The following is a 16,378-nucleotide window of genomic DNA, read 5'->3' on the forward strand; positions in this document are numbered from 1 at the left end:
ACTAATTATTCCCCTAAGCATGAAAATGAAGACGAGTGTTTCACAAACCAAATATGATTAAGGACTTAGATAATTGGGTTGAGTGTGACGGCAGCTTGTCAGGCAGACACACATCTTTGCTGTTAACTGGCTCTAATTACTCCTGGTGGATGAAAGAGCACACATGGAGGAGACTTGAAAAACAATGGGCCCTTGTGAGGTGTTCGTGTCACTATTTAAATGAAACATCACTCTACATCATGCTGCCTGTTTCATCTCCCCTCCATACCACCAAACACAGACTGGAGTTGTCAGGTGGATCTAGAGGAAAACCCTCCTACATCGTGCACAGATGATCCCTGAGTAGTTTTAGGAAGCCGCTCCGGAGTGATTGTTATGCAGGCGGTGTCTTCCCAGGAAGGGGTGGAGTGTCACCAAAAAGCAGAGGTGTGGCCTCGAGAGAGCCCACATGAGCCAACATGGGCGGCACGCATGTTGGCAACTGTGAACATCTGAATATTTAACAGGCTTCAGGTGGCTGCCAGGTGTTTAAATGAGACAGCATGAGTGAAACTCTTAATTTTGTTGAACAGTGACATGTTTGCATATTTCTTGGAGATGTTACATGAATCGCCTGTGTGAACTTTGCTCACTTGTATGTAGCCCAGTGGAATCAAGATTCCAGATTTTCGGTTTTCCTCCTTTCTGCAGAATTTATTTTGTATGATTCATTTTCTTTAATGTTCAACAAACCTTGTTCTCATCATTTTCTTTATCCCAGATCCACAGTGTGGCAGGACCTTCCTGAACCACATAACACTGGCCAAAGCAAAACATGGAGGTATATAGTTTTTATCTCTTGCCTGAAAACAATCAGTTTTGATTGAACTTTATTTTTTTTACTTTTGACCTGCAACACTTGGAGAATTGACTTGACTTTCTCTCGGAGATGCAAAGACTGGAATCAGATGATCTATGATAGTACCGTTTATTTATTTTTTTTGCTGGTTATTGCCTGTGATTAGTGTTCATTGTGACAGTATTGTTTTTCTAATTGTTAATACAAAGAGCTTTCTTCAAGTTGCTTGTCTCCCACAAGTTGTGTCGCATACAACCTCACGCAGCTAGAACTGGTGCACCCTGAGACCCCGGTTACATGTAAATTTATCTTAACGATAAATTAGTAGTTGCATGAACGAAGACACATGGATAATTTTCTGGGACAGTGGTTCAATAATCTTACATTAATAAATTAACATATGATTTGATGATAATGTAAGCATTTTGTTCTGTAAACACTTAAAAAAACAGACATTTTGGATAAATTATTTGCAAACTGCAGGAGAGCAGTTTCATCCTCTAAGACACATTTCAACTGAAGCTATAAATTATCTTTTCGCAGAATTTAATGACAAATACTGCGAGCATAATATTGATTCAATTTATTTTTTGTTTTTTTTTCTAATTTATTTTGGCTTCTTGCTTTTTGGCCTTTTGCTCTTTCCTCCTGATTTGGCAACTTCATCCTGTGAAACAAGAGCACAGAATAAGAAAATGAATAGACTGATTATCATTTAACCTTTGCACGTCATTTAATGTCTCAGAAGCATTCTCCATGCAAAATGCTTCACGGTTCATGGCAGGCTCTCTTCGCCTAAACTCCCACTGTGTGTGCAAATGTGCAAATTACAATGAACTGATTGACATGCACCATACTGTTCTAAAGTACCCCAATAATTACATCAAGCCTAACTTTGCATTTCCTAAGTAGTCCTCTAAAACATCCTCCTCTAATTACTGCTCTGACAAACCGGGTTCCAACTTGTAGATCTCTCGTAGCGTTGTCACACACAGCAGGGGGACAAAGCTTTTAGAAAATGAGGGAGATTTTTCAGCATTCTGTCCCATTTTTATAAATCATACGAAATTTGAAAAGCTCTCGATGCTCACTCGTCTTATACGTTAGTGGTTTCAGGTTTCAGAGTTGTTGCCAGCAGAAAGTACCGTTACTGAGAAGCACTGACTGTGAAATTTTTTTTCAAAAGCAGCTTACATCCTGCAAAATGAAAGGCAGCAACATGTTGCTCTTCAGGTGCCAAAGTGGTTGCTTTCCTCTGCCACAATTTCCCTCCAACATCCAATCCAGACACTCCAGGTTTGTGTTTTCATACTCGCCTTTGGCAGAGCTGTTCTCACTTTCTGCACTCCAAAATAATTCACCCTGTTTCACTTTGGACATTTTTTAGAACTTTCTTCTTCCTTTATCTCACAAATACTGGGGAAATGTTGCTGAGCTGAAGGGTTTTCTTGTTTTGTTTTTTTACTTATACATGTTTGTGAGTTCTAGCAACATCTATTTACTTTATCTCAAGTGGATTTGGTCTTACTCTGCCATGTTAGTCATCTCGTTTGGTCCCAGCTACAAAAAAAAGAAATCTACTGTATATCCACGCAATTTTACATGTTCTTCATGAGGAACTTGGTTGCGGCTGGCTTCCATGCAGCCTCTTCATTTTGTCATTTGCCTGTTACAGTGTAGATCCTAAGTTATTCGTTGCTCTCTTGAACATCTTTTATGTTTCTTTCTTGTAGTTCTACCCCTTCAGTTGGCATCATTCTGCCCGTCTTCAGTGCCATTCTGGTACATTTATCTGGTCCAAATGACATTCTGATATCACCACTGTTTATCTTGGAGAGGTGGATCAGTGAGTCCAGTGAGGAGTGTGTGTGTGTGTGTGTGTGCGTGCGTGCGTGCGTGCGTGCGTGCGTGCGTGCGTGCGTGCGTGCGTGCGTGCGTGCGTGCGTGCGTGCGTGCGTGCGTGCGTGCGTGCGTGCGTGCGTGCGTGCGTGCGTGCGTGCGTGCGTGCGTGCGTGCGTGCGTGCGTGCGTGCGTGCGTGCGTGCGCGCGCGCGTGTGTGTGTGTGTGTTCCTAAATGTTCCTTTAATTAATTCTTTTTTAGCATTATGTTTGTGACACTCCAAGTTTTCTTGTTTAATCACAGTTTATCTTGAGTGTACTTATGTGTTCATTAATTTTGTGGTCATTATTATTTTGATGTTGCCTGGGTAATGAACAAAAACCTTCAAACGCCACTTTGTCAGTCCATCATGTGTGACCTTTGTTAAAGTCCTTTTTGTATTTCCAAAAAAAAAGTCCTCCATCCTTTTTTTTCCTCCCTTTTCCATCAAGCTGTCTGGATAATTGGACTGCTTTTTTTTTACTTTTGTGAGCACTTTTGACAGACCTCAACTAGAACAAAGATCTTCATAGTTGGTTTAAATTTCTCCTGATATCGCTTGTCGCTGTCGGGGGAAACCGAGATCTGGAAACAAGTTATTCTGCACAGGTACAGTATCAAGTCCTCCCTTCTAAGGCAGTGAATGTGAAAGTCATCAAAAGGTCTACCTTTGATGTCCCAGACCATTAACCTTGGTTCCAAATGAATCTGTACCTCTAACGTGACAGCTACTGAATACTTACGAAAAAACAAGGCAGAATGAAAACACTCCATGTTTTATAATATAATCTGCTATTATTCTCAGAAATACAAAGTAAAAGAAGTCCTCCCCAGTCAGTGTCTATTGAGTCTAGATACTTCTAAGAGCAATGGTGTGTGAGGTCATCGACCCGTAAGACAGTAGGTGACCAGCAAAACTGGCAGCAAAAGCAAATTTAGCAGTAAAGACATCAGTTGGAGATAACAGAGGGACGTGTAAAAGGCTCCGCGAGTGTCTCACCGTGGACTGAGTGAATCCCTCCGCCACCAGGATGTTTCTGGCACAGTTGTTGATGTGCTTGAAGCGGTCAGGGCCCAACAAAATACCGCCGTACCACCGAGACACAACCACCAGGACATTACGTACGTCCAGAATCTGGTGAGAGACGAGCACAAGGGAGATGGGTGTGAATTTGAGAGAGTTAACCGAGAGACAAATATGATAAACCGAGACGTCACCTTTCGCTGGCAGTTGTGAACATTTCACACCAGAAATGTTATAGTGTTCTTTAAATGTTCGCTGTTGATACGGAGATAATTTCCCGACAATCAAAATAGTGTGGAGGATTTATCTGTTTACTGTAGCTGTTTTACATACTACAATTTAATTTATTCTTAACTTTGTGGCTCCAGGTGATGTTTAAGCTACTAAAAGTTTCTTTTTTCTTTTTTTTTTTTTTTTATTGATCTTTTTAGAAAAGACAACATACAATGATAACGTGGAAACATGTAATCAAAGATACGCATTATACATTATACATTGTCCCCCTTTTTTTTTTTTTTAAAAACACACAAAACCTAACTAAGGAACAGAGTCTCTGTAGCGTTAAATAATAAATAAACAGATGAGCAAGAAATGATCAAAGGAGGAAAGTAATGAATGAGCAAAAGTGCATACAAAAAACAAATGCAGTGATAAATGCAGATGCCCATCGCTGATATCCCATTAGATGGAAATAAATAAAACATAAAATGCAACATAAATAATAATAATAAAAAACAAATAAAGGAAATGAAAAGAAAATTAAGGGAGGGGGGTCAGTCGGTGGGTAGAGTCTTCAACGCGATAAAGTGATCTATGAAGGATTGCCATTTATGAACAAATTTAGCTGAGTTGCCTTTTACTGAGTATCTCACCTTTTCCAATTTGAGAAAAAACATAAGAGAAATAGACGGAGACTTGGGGGATTTCCATGAAAGTAAGATACGACGTCTTGCTAAAAGGGATGTGAAAGCCAATACTTCTGACTGTGTGGGGCTGATATGTGAGGAGTCAACCGAGAGTCCGAATATTGCTAAGAGAGGGGCCATAACAACTTTTTTCCCCAGAACTTTAGACATGATCACAGAATAGTCACTCCAAAATTTCTGTAACCTAGGACAGGAGAAAAACATATGACTTAAATTGCAGGGAGAACCCTGGCATCTGTCGCATAGGTCTGCAACATTCGGATATATTTCAGATAATCGGGATTTGGATAGGTGGGCTCTATGCAGCACCTTGAATTGAATAAGTTCAAGTCTAGCGCAAGGCGTGCTAGATCGTATGCTACGGATAGCTTTATCCCACAGCTCCCCTGTGAAGTCAAGGCCCAACTCCCGTCCCCAACCCTCCCGAGCTTTATCTACAGAATGATCATCAAATGTCATACACAGTGCATATATCTTAGATATCAGAGACTTTTGACTGAGTTTCATAGTTAGAAGATCATCCCACGGTTGGTTCGCAGGAAAGGAAGGGAAGCATGGAAACAGAGCAGAGGCACAGTGTCGAAGCTGGAAGTAGCGAAACAAATGGGAGGCAGGCAAATTGAACTTTGACCTCAGAATGTTTATGCTACTAAAAGTTTCTTGCTGCTAAAATATCTCCGTCCAACTGAGGCCTGTCCTCTATTAAACTGTCATGTGGTATCATGTGGTTCTTAAAGTCCTGTATGTTTCAATGGAGGACTGAGAGTATGGAACTGGTTTTCTAGCACATCCCATTGGCCAACGAAACACTCACCTTTAATAATGTTAAACGACAACTGTTGCTGAACATTATTTTGTGGTTTGGTAGTGTACATTATCCTGCCACAGCCATCAGGGAGCACTGCTTTCATGCTGGTTGCCCACTAAATGGAAAATAAGTAAACTTTCCAAAGTGCCAGTCTGAATTTTCCCTAAAAGAAAGAGATAAACTTTGCTCTGTCCTGCAATAGACACAAAAGGTGTAATCTCTCCCTCGAGGGGACGAATCCCCTTCGGTCTGCATACGGTCAGCCTGAATTAGATCCATCTTTTAGCCATTACTGAACACTTCCACAGTCACTGGCAGAAGCCTCATTATAAGCAGTCTAAGGACAGAAGGCACACGTCTGAATGAGGAAATGAGTCGGGAGAAAACTAAATTGAGGAGAGAGCTCCTCATGTAAATGGATCACTAACACTGAGTGTCACAAGTAGGAAACTCATCAGTGTGTCGGATGAAAGGAGCTGGAACCATCTTGGTGCATTTCTAGTGGGTCAGTGAGCTGTTCCTCTTACACCTTGTGGCCTGCATCTGGTAGAAAAAGGTGTGGCCGTTTGTTCTTACTGACACACGTTACTGACTATTTGCTTTCCACACACCTGCACTTGGGAGCTGTCCCCTTCTTTTCTTCTGTCACTCCTGGTTCTCCCTCACACCTACAGTACACTAGAGAATCCCTAAACCAGCCAACAGACTGCTTCACTCCTGTTCCCCTACAGCCAGACCTCCGGGCTGTTTCCAGACGTGGCATCTATCCATCCTGAACGTCATCCTTCCTTTGCTGTATCATACTTTACCACAGACATTCATATTTTTAACATTTCAGTACATGGGACTCTTTCACAAACATTTTGAAGTGGGACCTCAGTGCAACAAGAGAAGACGCTCTTGTCTATGTGTTGCTCCAAAATTCCAGTAAACACATCTACATGAGTGGTACCGTCACACTTAAGCACACACAACGCCATCATAACGCTGGGCTCCATCGCTGGCAGCAGCCTGGACGATCTCACTCATCTTTTGGCACATATGAGATGAGTTTGTGGTCAGAAAACTGTGGCGTGATGGTTTCTCATGCAGGTCTGTCTGTGGCTCATGCACTGTAGATCTTGAGATAGGTTCTTGCAGTATATTACTTTTTTCCCCTTTGCTTGTTAATATGAATATGGTAGTGCTGTAATACCAAATCCTGACAGCCTCACTTGTCACCAAGTTTTATGCTGATTGTACAATCTTCCAGAATGGTGTTGCTTTTACATTATATAAACTTTTCTATCTGTTTTTTTTATCTTTGCTCCTGGCATCAAATTTCAGAATTGTTTTTACACAATAAATTTGAACAGAATAATTATTTCTAACAAATGAGGGATGTCCCTATACCATTTTATGGGCTCAGAGCTTTGTCTGAAGATTACAACATGTATTCAAGGCTTTGTTTCCAGCAATAACCAACGAGGGTTGTGCACAAGCGGCTGAGCAGCCGCCACGCACGCTTACGCGCTCTCAGTCTGGAGAGCAGCATGAGAGTGAGCAAGTTATTAATGTGTGGGAGAGCAACTTGTGAAAGAGATAAATGTGACAGGGAAGGAGTTTATTCCAGAGCGCGTCGTGCATTTCAGATCGGCTGAAATGAACTGGAGCATTAATGTAGGTGACATTCACAGCTGCCGGTGACTGACACTCTGCAACTGCTTGTGAAAGCAGGGAGCTGAAAAGCAAATGACCGTTTGAGCCCTAACTCAAATTGCAGATTTGACAGATTAAAGTAGGGCTGGGCGATATGGACCAAAAGTCATATCTCGATATTTTCTAGCTGAATGGCGATACTCGATATATATCGATATTTTTTCTGTGCCTTAATTGGGGTTTCCCCCAAAGCATTATAGCATAGCATCTCTGTTAGCTTCATTTTTTTCTGAGGCAAACCCTTAAAAAAACAGTCAGTTTTAATACAAAGCCTCGTGCCAAATGTCACACAGGTACCTTTATTAACAGAGGTCTGCACAATATCAAAATGTATAAAACAAATGAAATAAAAATAAACTGCTGCATATATAGAATAAAAATGCTTCTTGAATAAAATAAAACAAATATCCCTTTCCTGCATAACAATTAAATTAAAATACACTGTGCAATTAATACAATGTAGACAGTAACAGGCAGACTTTTCCACTGAGGTTGACAGTTGTGCAAATAACAAAACATTTGTGCAAATCTCAAATAAAACATTCAAGTCAATTTGTCACAAAATAAGCTATATCAAAATTATTTTTAAAAAAATGTAAAAAAAAAATTTTTTTTTTTTTAAATCGATATAAACGATATTGTCTCGTACCATATCGTGTTTGAAAATATATCGATATATATTAAAATCTCGATATATCGCCCAGCCCTAGATTAAAGTTATTGTTGTATTTGTTTTGTATGTTACTGGTATTTCAGAAATAAATACGTAATTTCAATCTTTGTCTTGAGCAGCATGATTTTTTTCCCAAATATTAGAAAATGTTACGCCCGTTATAAGCGATTTTTGGCTCATGAACCCCTTGATGTCTGATTTGATATGTGCGTTTCTGAGATCTCTGCACCACCCCAGACTCAAAACAATAATACAGAAAAAATTTAAACAAAAAAAACAGATTTATACAATTAAAAAAAAATCCCAAAAGTAAATACAATACCCAGAAAAATTACCCAAAGTATTCATACATATTCATATAAAAAAAACTAAACAAAAAAAAAAGCACTGTAAAAGGCAGGATTGGTAGTTCACTGCAATTTTTAAAAGTATGTCATTCTTAATTTGTAATTTTAGTGTAATAGTAATTCAATGTAATTAATTGTAATCATTAGGTGGTTAGAGGAAATACAATATGTATGAAGATGATTTTTTTAATTTTGAAGATCAGATCGTCTCAGGTCACCAGCTGGACGATGGTCTAGTCTTCACCTTCTTGTCGCTCTGTTTGTGGTCTTCCAGAAGCCCCATAATCATATTTTAATAAATAAAAATGCTCCACTGAGCTCAGCAGCTAATCAAACAATTATTTGTTCAGTAGTGCAGAGAGAGAATTTCCTCTCGTTTAAGTCATAGGGAAGGGTTAGGTTAGGGCTAGACTATCAGACTATGACTGGAGAGCAGTGAGTGGGAACCACATCCACCGAAAGCATGAAAAGAAATCAGGAAATTCAAAGATGCTGAATTGCGGAGGTGAACAGAGCTTCGGAGCTGCTGAACGTGTCGCTGTAGTGACTCTTACAATTACACAGAAATGCTGTTGCAGTTTAGATATAAAAAGATGGATCACAGCGTTACATCTCAGCTGAAGTGGAAAGTATTAAGATGTTCCTACAGTATGCAACATGTAGCAATGTTTAAAAAGTAACAAAAGTGACATCTTTTTTTAGATAAATAAACAGGAAAGGATCATTAAAGATTTCATATTATAAGATCCAAGATTTGATGAGCTAGGTGTTGAAAGGCCTGTATTTTGGTATGAAACAGTCTCTTGATTCTTGTGAATTCAGAGCAGCACGTCACACTAAGAGCCCGATGTAGTATTTACTTCTGGAACAGGGTCTTGCTGGCACAGACGGCAGCTTCACTGATGAGTGAAGATGAACTTTAACAGAGGCCATGGATCTCATCTGGAAGAGCTCTGACACGATCTTCACCCTCCGGTAATGAGTATGACAGAACTATTCCAAGTCACTGCCAAGCCTTTGGCGTGGCAAACTTTTGTGTGGTCACAAACCTCTCACTGGCTTTCATTCAATATTACAGACAAACAAAAAGTGTGGGGACAATTGCACATTTAAGTGTTACGTGGGTGTTCGTGTGTGTTTGTGTGTGTGTGTGTGAATCACGGTGCCATATGACAGCACAGCGCCGTGACAAGCGCTTCTTTGATATCCAATATTAAAGGATTAACAACTATGTGAGTTAGAGGAGCACAGTCGGATCCCCGTGGCAAATCATAAAGACACGATTGCCCAAAATGTTGAGACAAGTCAAAAAGCACATTTACTGTATTCACAGGTGTGTTGCAATATGCTTTCGTCAAAAAAAGAACAGTAAAACCATGTAAAATGTAAATTAAAAGTAGAATTCAATAATTTGCGAATCCTCTAAACCCATTTTATTTACCATAGAACATCAAACACATATCAAATATTTAAACTGAGGAAATGTACTTGGTGGAAGCAACAAAAGTGGGGACCGTTCAAATACTGGGAGTGAAGCGTTATGATCATTTTTGTCTGATACAAGATTCAAGCTACCCAACCGTCCTGTGTCTTTGTAGTAATTTGCACATTATGAAAGGGCCCAAGGGTTTGGGTTGGTGAATAGTCTGGAGCTCAGACGGGCCACTCCAGCACCGACTCCTCTACTACACAACCATGCTGCCCAGGATTCACTTCGTCTCGCTGAAAGGTGCAAGACCCGACCTGAAGAAGATGTTGTCTGGATGGGAGCATAATCCACACACTTTTGATGTTTCTGTTCCCGACAATTCTTCTCACCACAGGGCAGTTGTCCGCTTTACCTCAGTACATTTTAGACGAGCTTTGTAGATCATGTTCACATCTGGCATCCTCGTATGACAAAGCTTTAACTTGTATTTATGGACTGCACATCAAACTGTGCTCTTAGACCGTGTCTCAGAAAGTGTTTGAGTGAATGCAGTGATTTCCATCACAAAATCATAACTGAAGGCCCAGAGATCACGGCCATCCAGTGCTGACTTCAGCCTTGTCTCACACACAGAGGTTTTGTCAAACTCTCTGAAACTTTTGAGGATAAAAAGAGTTGTAGGTCACAAGTTATTCAAAGTCTTTGCAATTTTACTCTGAGGAACTTCATTTCAAAATTGTGTTATCATTTCTTTTCAAGGTAGATGGTCATGTCTCTGACCTTTTGCCAATCTGATAATGTATTCCCAATTAGATGTTCTTGTTCATGTTCAGACAGTCCTTTTTTATAACTGTCTTTCTTTTTTCAGGCTTTTGTTGCTCAGGTTCCAACTTTTTGAGACTTACTGTCATCAAAGTCAAATTAGGCTAAAGCTTTTAATAAAATGGTAAAATGTCTTCGGCTACATTCACGCTGCAGCTCAATTACGATTTTTTTTTTTTGGCCATGTATGCATTTTTTTTCAAATCCAACCCACTTTCATATGTGGTCCTAAACTAAAACATATCTGATCTGTGACTGCAGTCAGAACGGTTATGTCCCATTTGACCCGCCTTTGACGTCACCACTCCTGGTTCAGTCTTGCATCCACACATACATCCTCTGTACCGAGGTAGCAGCCACTGCTGCACAAAAGGCCATCGTTCACATTTGTGCTCTCCTTTTTCTCGATCTCCTTCTTTCCTTCATCAGACAGGCATCATCAACTGTGCAAGTACTTCCCAATTGCTAGAGAAACACGTGAAGCTTCCATATTTACTTCTGTAAACACCACGCACTACGTGATGTCGTCTTTTCCTCTGCATGTGGATGTCTCTTCAGGGCTAAAAAGGGTATCTGTATGAACAGGTTGTAAAGTATTGATGAAAAGGCCTTTAAACTTTAGGTGTTTTTAGATTGGACCCCACTAAAATCGATGGATGATGAACGCGTCTTTAACACACGTTTGGGTGATATAAATGCAAGGCGTGTTATTTGTCACCTCGGGCCTGAAGACGAGTTGGGAGGCGTTATCTGCATGACATAACGTAACCTGTGTGGGCGTGTAGAATGAGGCATTGTCTCTACATCAGCAAGATTAATACTCCACTAGGAAGGTGTAGTTTTCAAAAGGAAGATGGATGAACATCGGGGATGAGCGTTTTTTTGGTTTTGCTCCTTCCAAATCCCAGGTTTGTCATTTTTGTGTCCACTTGCCCAAACAAAGATCCTTTGTGGTTCTGGACATACGCGTCCTCGACTCTGAGTAACTCGTGAATCTCCTCATCTCCCTAGTTATTCATCTTACAAATATACATCCTACCTGTGACCCGCTGCTGTTGTTACTCTACTCAGCTGTTTAGTTATTTCATAAAATAATAAAATAAATAAATAAACCTCCCCTGGTGGGTTGTACTCAGGTTACCTGGTCGACAAACCCCTCCCACGAGCCGCCACCCCAGGTTAGTTCTGTGTACATTAGACCTGACCTGCGGTTATCGGGTCGACACGCCACCCCACGTCAGTCAATGTAAAAGGGGCACGTGACGCTAGATCTGCACGTTAAACGCAGGGTATTCGCCGATGTAAAAGGGGCTACCATTACAGAGGGGATATCATTCAGCATGGAGGGGTTGTGTCACCAGTAGACGACACATGACCTGCCTCTTGAAGCCCCCATGTGGTCTGGAGTTTTACAACCTACATATGGTGCCTTTAAAAATATTGAGAAAAGCAAGTTCTGAAATTCAACACCTTTAAATAAACTTTAAGAGAAATTTAGTATTACTGCAACTCTATATTTGTATGCTCTATTTATTTTTCTAAATCAGCAGGATAACTTCAATTCATTCAAAATACCGCAGGCAGCCAATTAATATTGACACAGAAATGTGAACATATGACTTCAGTAGTTATCTCACTGCACTGGCTGCCAGATGAATGCAAAACAAAAATGTTCAAAATCCTCCTACAACACTTAATGTTTTCACCCCTTATCCATCTAGGACCTACTCACCATGTATGACCTGATGAGGTCTCGGGTAATCACGTTAAGCTGACCTCAGGATCAGATATAAGTGTGCTGAAAGCTTTGTCCGGGTCTCTGGAGCAAGCTGGCTGCATTTCATTGATTTGGTGTGAATAATAGTATATCTGTGTATGTATGAGCATGTGTGTATGTATATGTATATTTTTGGCTTAAGGCTTTTCTCCCACTAGGGGAGTTTTTACCTGCCATTGTTTATGTAATATGTGCTCGGGGGTCATGTTCTGGGTCTCTGGAAAGCGTCTAGAGACAACATCTGTTGTATTAGACGCTATATGAATAAAATTGAATTGAATTGAATATGTACACACTTTATAAAAGAAAATATCAGTATAGCACTATTAAAATATTTGGTGGGTGGATGGATGGATGGATGGATGGATGGATGGATGGATGGATGGATGGATGGATGGATGGATGGATGGATGGATGGATGGATGGATGGATGGATGTCTATCTATTTCTACCATAAAACAGCCTCCACACTGTGTGATAGCCACATTGGTCCGCAGTGGAAATTGTTGCTGTTTCACAATAAAGCCCTCAAATTTTCAATAAATAAATCTTAAAAAAACAACCAAAACAAACCCCCAAGAAAACTGTTATTTAAAAAAAAATGTAAAATGACAACATTTTCAACATTTTAATTTCTGAAAATATATTGCATTCCTACACTACCCTCTCAAAATAAATGTGTATTTCTTTTTTTTTTTTTCCCCCATTTACACTTTCAGTGAATGTTTGAATTATTAATTGTGTCATACAAGTTCTCTGCTTTAAAACGCTTTTACAAACTGGCCTCGGCACATGGGTGTCTTTGTTATTCTGAGACGTTCATATATCCGTTGCTCATGCATCTTGCTCACATCCATTTAAAAGAGGCCGTGATTTACTAACATGAGAAAGTTATTCAGTAGTCACAAATTAAAAAACTGTGCAGATGGGAGTTAGCATATTAGCATAGAGTCGAAAACAAGCAGATCTATTAATAATTGGGAACCTGGAAATGTATCTGTGACTGTGCTATTTCATGATGCTGATATTTTGCATTGCATAAAAACTTAACAGATCTATGTCAGCTAATACTAGTATCTTTCCGCGGTATAAACATGTAATGAGGTACAACCTTCAGAGGAAAGCTTTCTTTTCCAGGAACTGCAAAGAAAATCATAACTGTTCTTACTTCACGCTGGAGGTGAAAACTGATCAAACGCAACAGTTCAGAACAGAATACAAGCTGTCGGATACAATACATCCCTGATCTGAGGATCTTGGGATAAAAACATATCATATTTCATATGTGTCTGCCATTCATTGCGGAGTTGTGTCATCATAGACTAGGTTCAAAGCCGAAGCTGCTGTGGGGAGAGCAACCACCTGACCTGTCCTGACGGCATCTGAGAGGATTTCAAGTCAAGACACTGATGTTCTCTGATGCCAGTGAAAGTTGGCCAAGACTCCTTACCAGCATCTGTCCTTTCACGCATCACATCAAGCTGGCTTTGCAAACCAAATAAAAACATCTGGTGAGATTGTTAGGGGTGGCAGTGCATCAATTAAAAAAATAAAATGTCAAATAAATGTTATCTACTTTTATTTCTAGCAATCAACCATAAACACCTTTATAATTCCAAACAAGAAAAGTGTGTGAACCTTTTATGATATAATGGTTTTCCACATAGATTTACCACAATAATAGACACACTCAGTGTGCTTAAACTGATAACACACAAACAATGATCGTTTATCCCATCATTATCTGTTAATCATTCACAGCACTGGATGAAAAGCTAAATGGTCCTATAAACTATTTCCTTCAATTTGGAGTCAGACCTAAAAATAAAATATATATTTAAAAGAGACTCTTAAAACCATTGTGAGTTTGTTGTTTGCTGTTGGTGAAGAAGCAGGACAGCTAGTCATCTAAGTGTGCAGTAACCCGGCCAGAGCTCGGGCCCGAAGAAAAAAAAGAGATGTTGAGGAAGGACCTCAAAAAAGCCGTTTACATCAGACATCCTCTGAGCTGAGCTGAAGCAGCTTCGTGAAGAGGAATGATCAAAAGTTCCTCCTGAACGATGTGCAGGTCTGATCCAGAGCTGCTTGAAGCCACTGCTGCCAAAATAGGGTCAACTAGCCTTTAACTCAAAAGATAACTTTAATTTTTCCTCCAGCATTGTGAATGTTTAACGGATATGTTAATTACAGATGAAGGACGTTATAATTGTTTGTGAGTTATTAGTTTAATCACATTGTTATTGTCTATTTTTGTGACTTAGATGATAATCTCTTGCCACTACAGATGTCTATTAACATTGTAACTGTGTTTATCTTATTGTATCCCCAACGTCAACGTGCAAGCCTTATAATAGCGTAATAATAAAGATGTGGCCATCATAAAGAAGTAGGTATGCAGTGATACATTTTTTAGAGGAATCTCCCTTGATCACAACAGTCTGTTAACTTGACAACTTCACCCACACGTGTGGCTTAATAAAGCATCATCCAATTAAAGTGAAGTTCTGGTATGCAGCTATCCCCCCTTTGCATCGAGGACGCGGCTGCATGCTCGCTGATACAGAGGAAAACATTTAAACAGCAGGAGCCTGGAATTGAAGCAGCTAAAGCGAATTTCTCTAATATTCATTTAACTATTTCCTGCTGTGACTTGTCCTCGCAAAATAAATAGCTACAAGAAAAAGGTCTGATTTGTCTTATTGAAGTATTAAAGGTTTAGACAACTGGGTGCAGGTGTCACCCTTTTTCATATAAGCTGGCAGCTCTTGTTAAAAAAATAAGAACTGTTAAAAAGTTCAAGTTAAGGCTGTAAAATACATCTCTTATGTGTGAGCTCCCACATCATTACAGACCACGCGTGTCTTGCAGTGCCTACAATGGGATATGAAACAATTACCAAAACCTTCAGACGTGCATTGTGCAGGTCTCTGGAGAGGGGCTTACCCACAACAATCTCTGCTTAAAAGTCACAGCAGATGCCACATTATGTAGGCCGGGAAATGAACAGAGCACCTCAGAACAGACTCCAATTAAGCAGCCAAAAGCCCAAAGAAGGCTGAATACAGCGAGCTTTAATAATGTGAATATGATATCAGTACTGAGCAAAAGCTTTTGTCTCTTTTGCACTGAATAATTTGTAGCTTCTTCTGGGACTTTCACCCCAAATGACACACGCTTTAGTATGCAGCTGAAGCAAGGATTGATTCAATGAAATGATAACCTGCAGTAAATGGAGCAATCTCCCCCCTGCGGCCGTCTCTCCGTCGTCCTCGCAGTCCTGCAGGAAGCTGTGCTTGTCCTCGCAGTGAATTCTACAACAGACAGGATCCCAAAAAGCTTGGCGTTAGGTGGGCGAGGGTGAGGATATTTGGGTCAAAGAAGGGCGCTGTGACACAGACGGACGCTTGAGCAGAAAACTTTGTTAAACGGTCTAAATGTCAACACTGCCTCCCCGCGAGTAATGACCACCCAGACGGTGCCTCAGCAGCTTGACACTGACCTCATTAGACTATGCTAAGAAATGAGCACGCAGGCATGTGTGAGAAAAAGAACACAAACACACATACAGAATATGACATTATTCACATAATTTACCCAGGACTGCAAGAAGAAAAAAGTGATTTTCTCTGGTGCTTTATTGACCTTTCAGCGTAATAAGTAAGTTGGAAGGCTGCAGAGTCTTAACTTGTGTCATTATACACCCCGCTAATGAGACACGTTGTAAATTAAACCTGAGGACATTCAGTCAGGTGAGAAAGAAAAATACATCATCTATCTTAATTGGAAACTGATCGGGAGATTATGGTAATTAAAAAGAAATCTGGCCCTCAACAGGTTTGGAAAGTTAATAAAAACAACCTCAAATACTTCAGTGAGCATTTGAATTATTAAAACTTGCTGATTTTGTCAGACCAGGACTTGGCTTTAACATCAAAGGTTGAGATGTACGGGTTTCTGTGTTCCAGATGTTTACGTTTCAGTGGCTTATCCATTTTACCCACATCTTTTTTAATGACGCTCTGGCACCACGGCTCTTAATAACTAAACTGGAACGATTTGAGAATAGTCACACATCATAAACTGCACCGATGGGAGTGTGTAGTTCTGTGAGAAAAAAAAAACGTATCTATAAACGCATAGACAACTGTATATCTGCA

General features: G+C 40.0%; 1 protein-coding gene across 2 annotated transcripts in view; it reads right to left on the reverse strand.

The window, feature by feature from the left end:
• Positions 1 to 868: 868 nt before the first annotated feature.
• The window catches only part of impact (impact RWD domain protein), a 32,257-nt gene continuing 16,747 nt past the window's right edge, over positions 869 to 16,378 (reverse strand). The window contains exons 9-11 of one of the 2 annotated variants that reach the window (XM_061737090.1): positions 15,446 to 15,532; positions 3,718 to 3,852; positions 869 to 1,505 (exon numbers count right to left, since the gene is read on the reverse strand). In XM_061737090.1, the coding sequence (XP_061593074.1) occupies positions 1,385 to 1,505; positions 3,718 to 3,852; positions 15,446 to 15,532 (343 nt within the window). In that variant the 3' untranslated portion in view covers positions 869 to 1,384. Of the gene's footprint in view, positions 1,506 to 3,717; positions 3,853 to 15,441; positions 15,533 to 16,378 lie in introns of both variants that reach the window. The other variant, XM_061737091.1, reaches the window with a different exon arrangement.

Source organism: Cololabis saira, chromosome 13 (assembly GCF_033807715.1).
Source record: "Cololabis saira isolate AMF1-May2022 chromosome 13, fColSai1.1, whole genome shotgun sequence".
Classification (NCBI taxonomy): domain Eukaryota; kingdom Metazoa; phylum Chordata; class Actinopteri; order Beloniformes; family Belonidae; genus Cololabis; species Cololabis saira.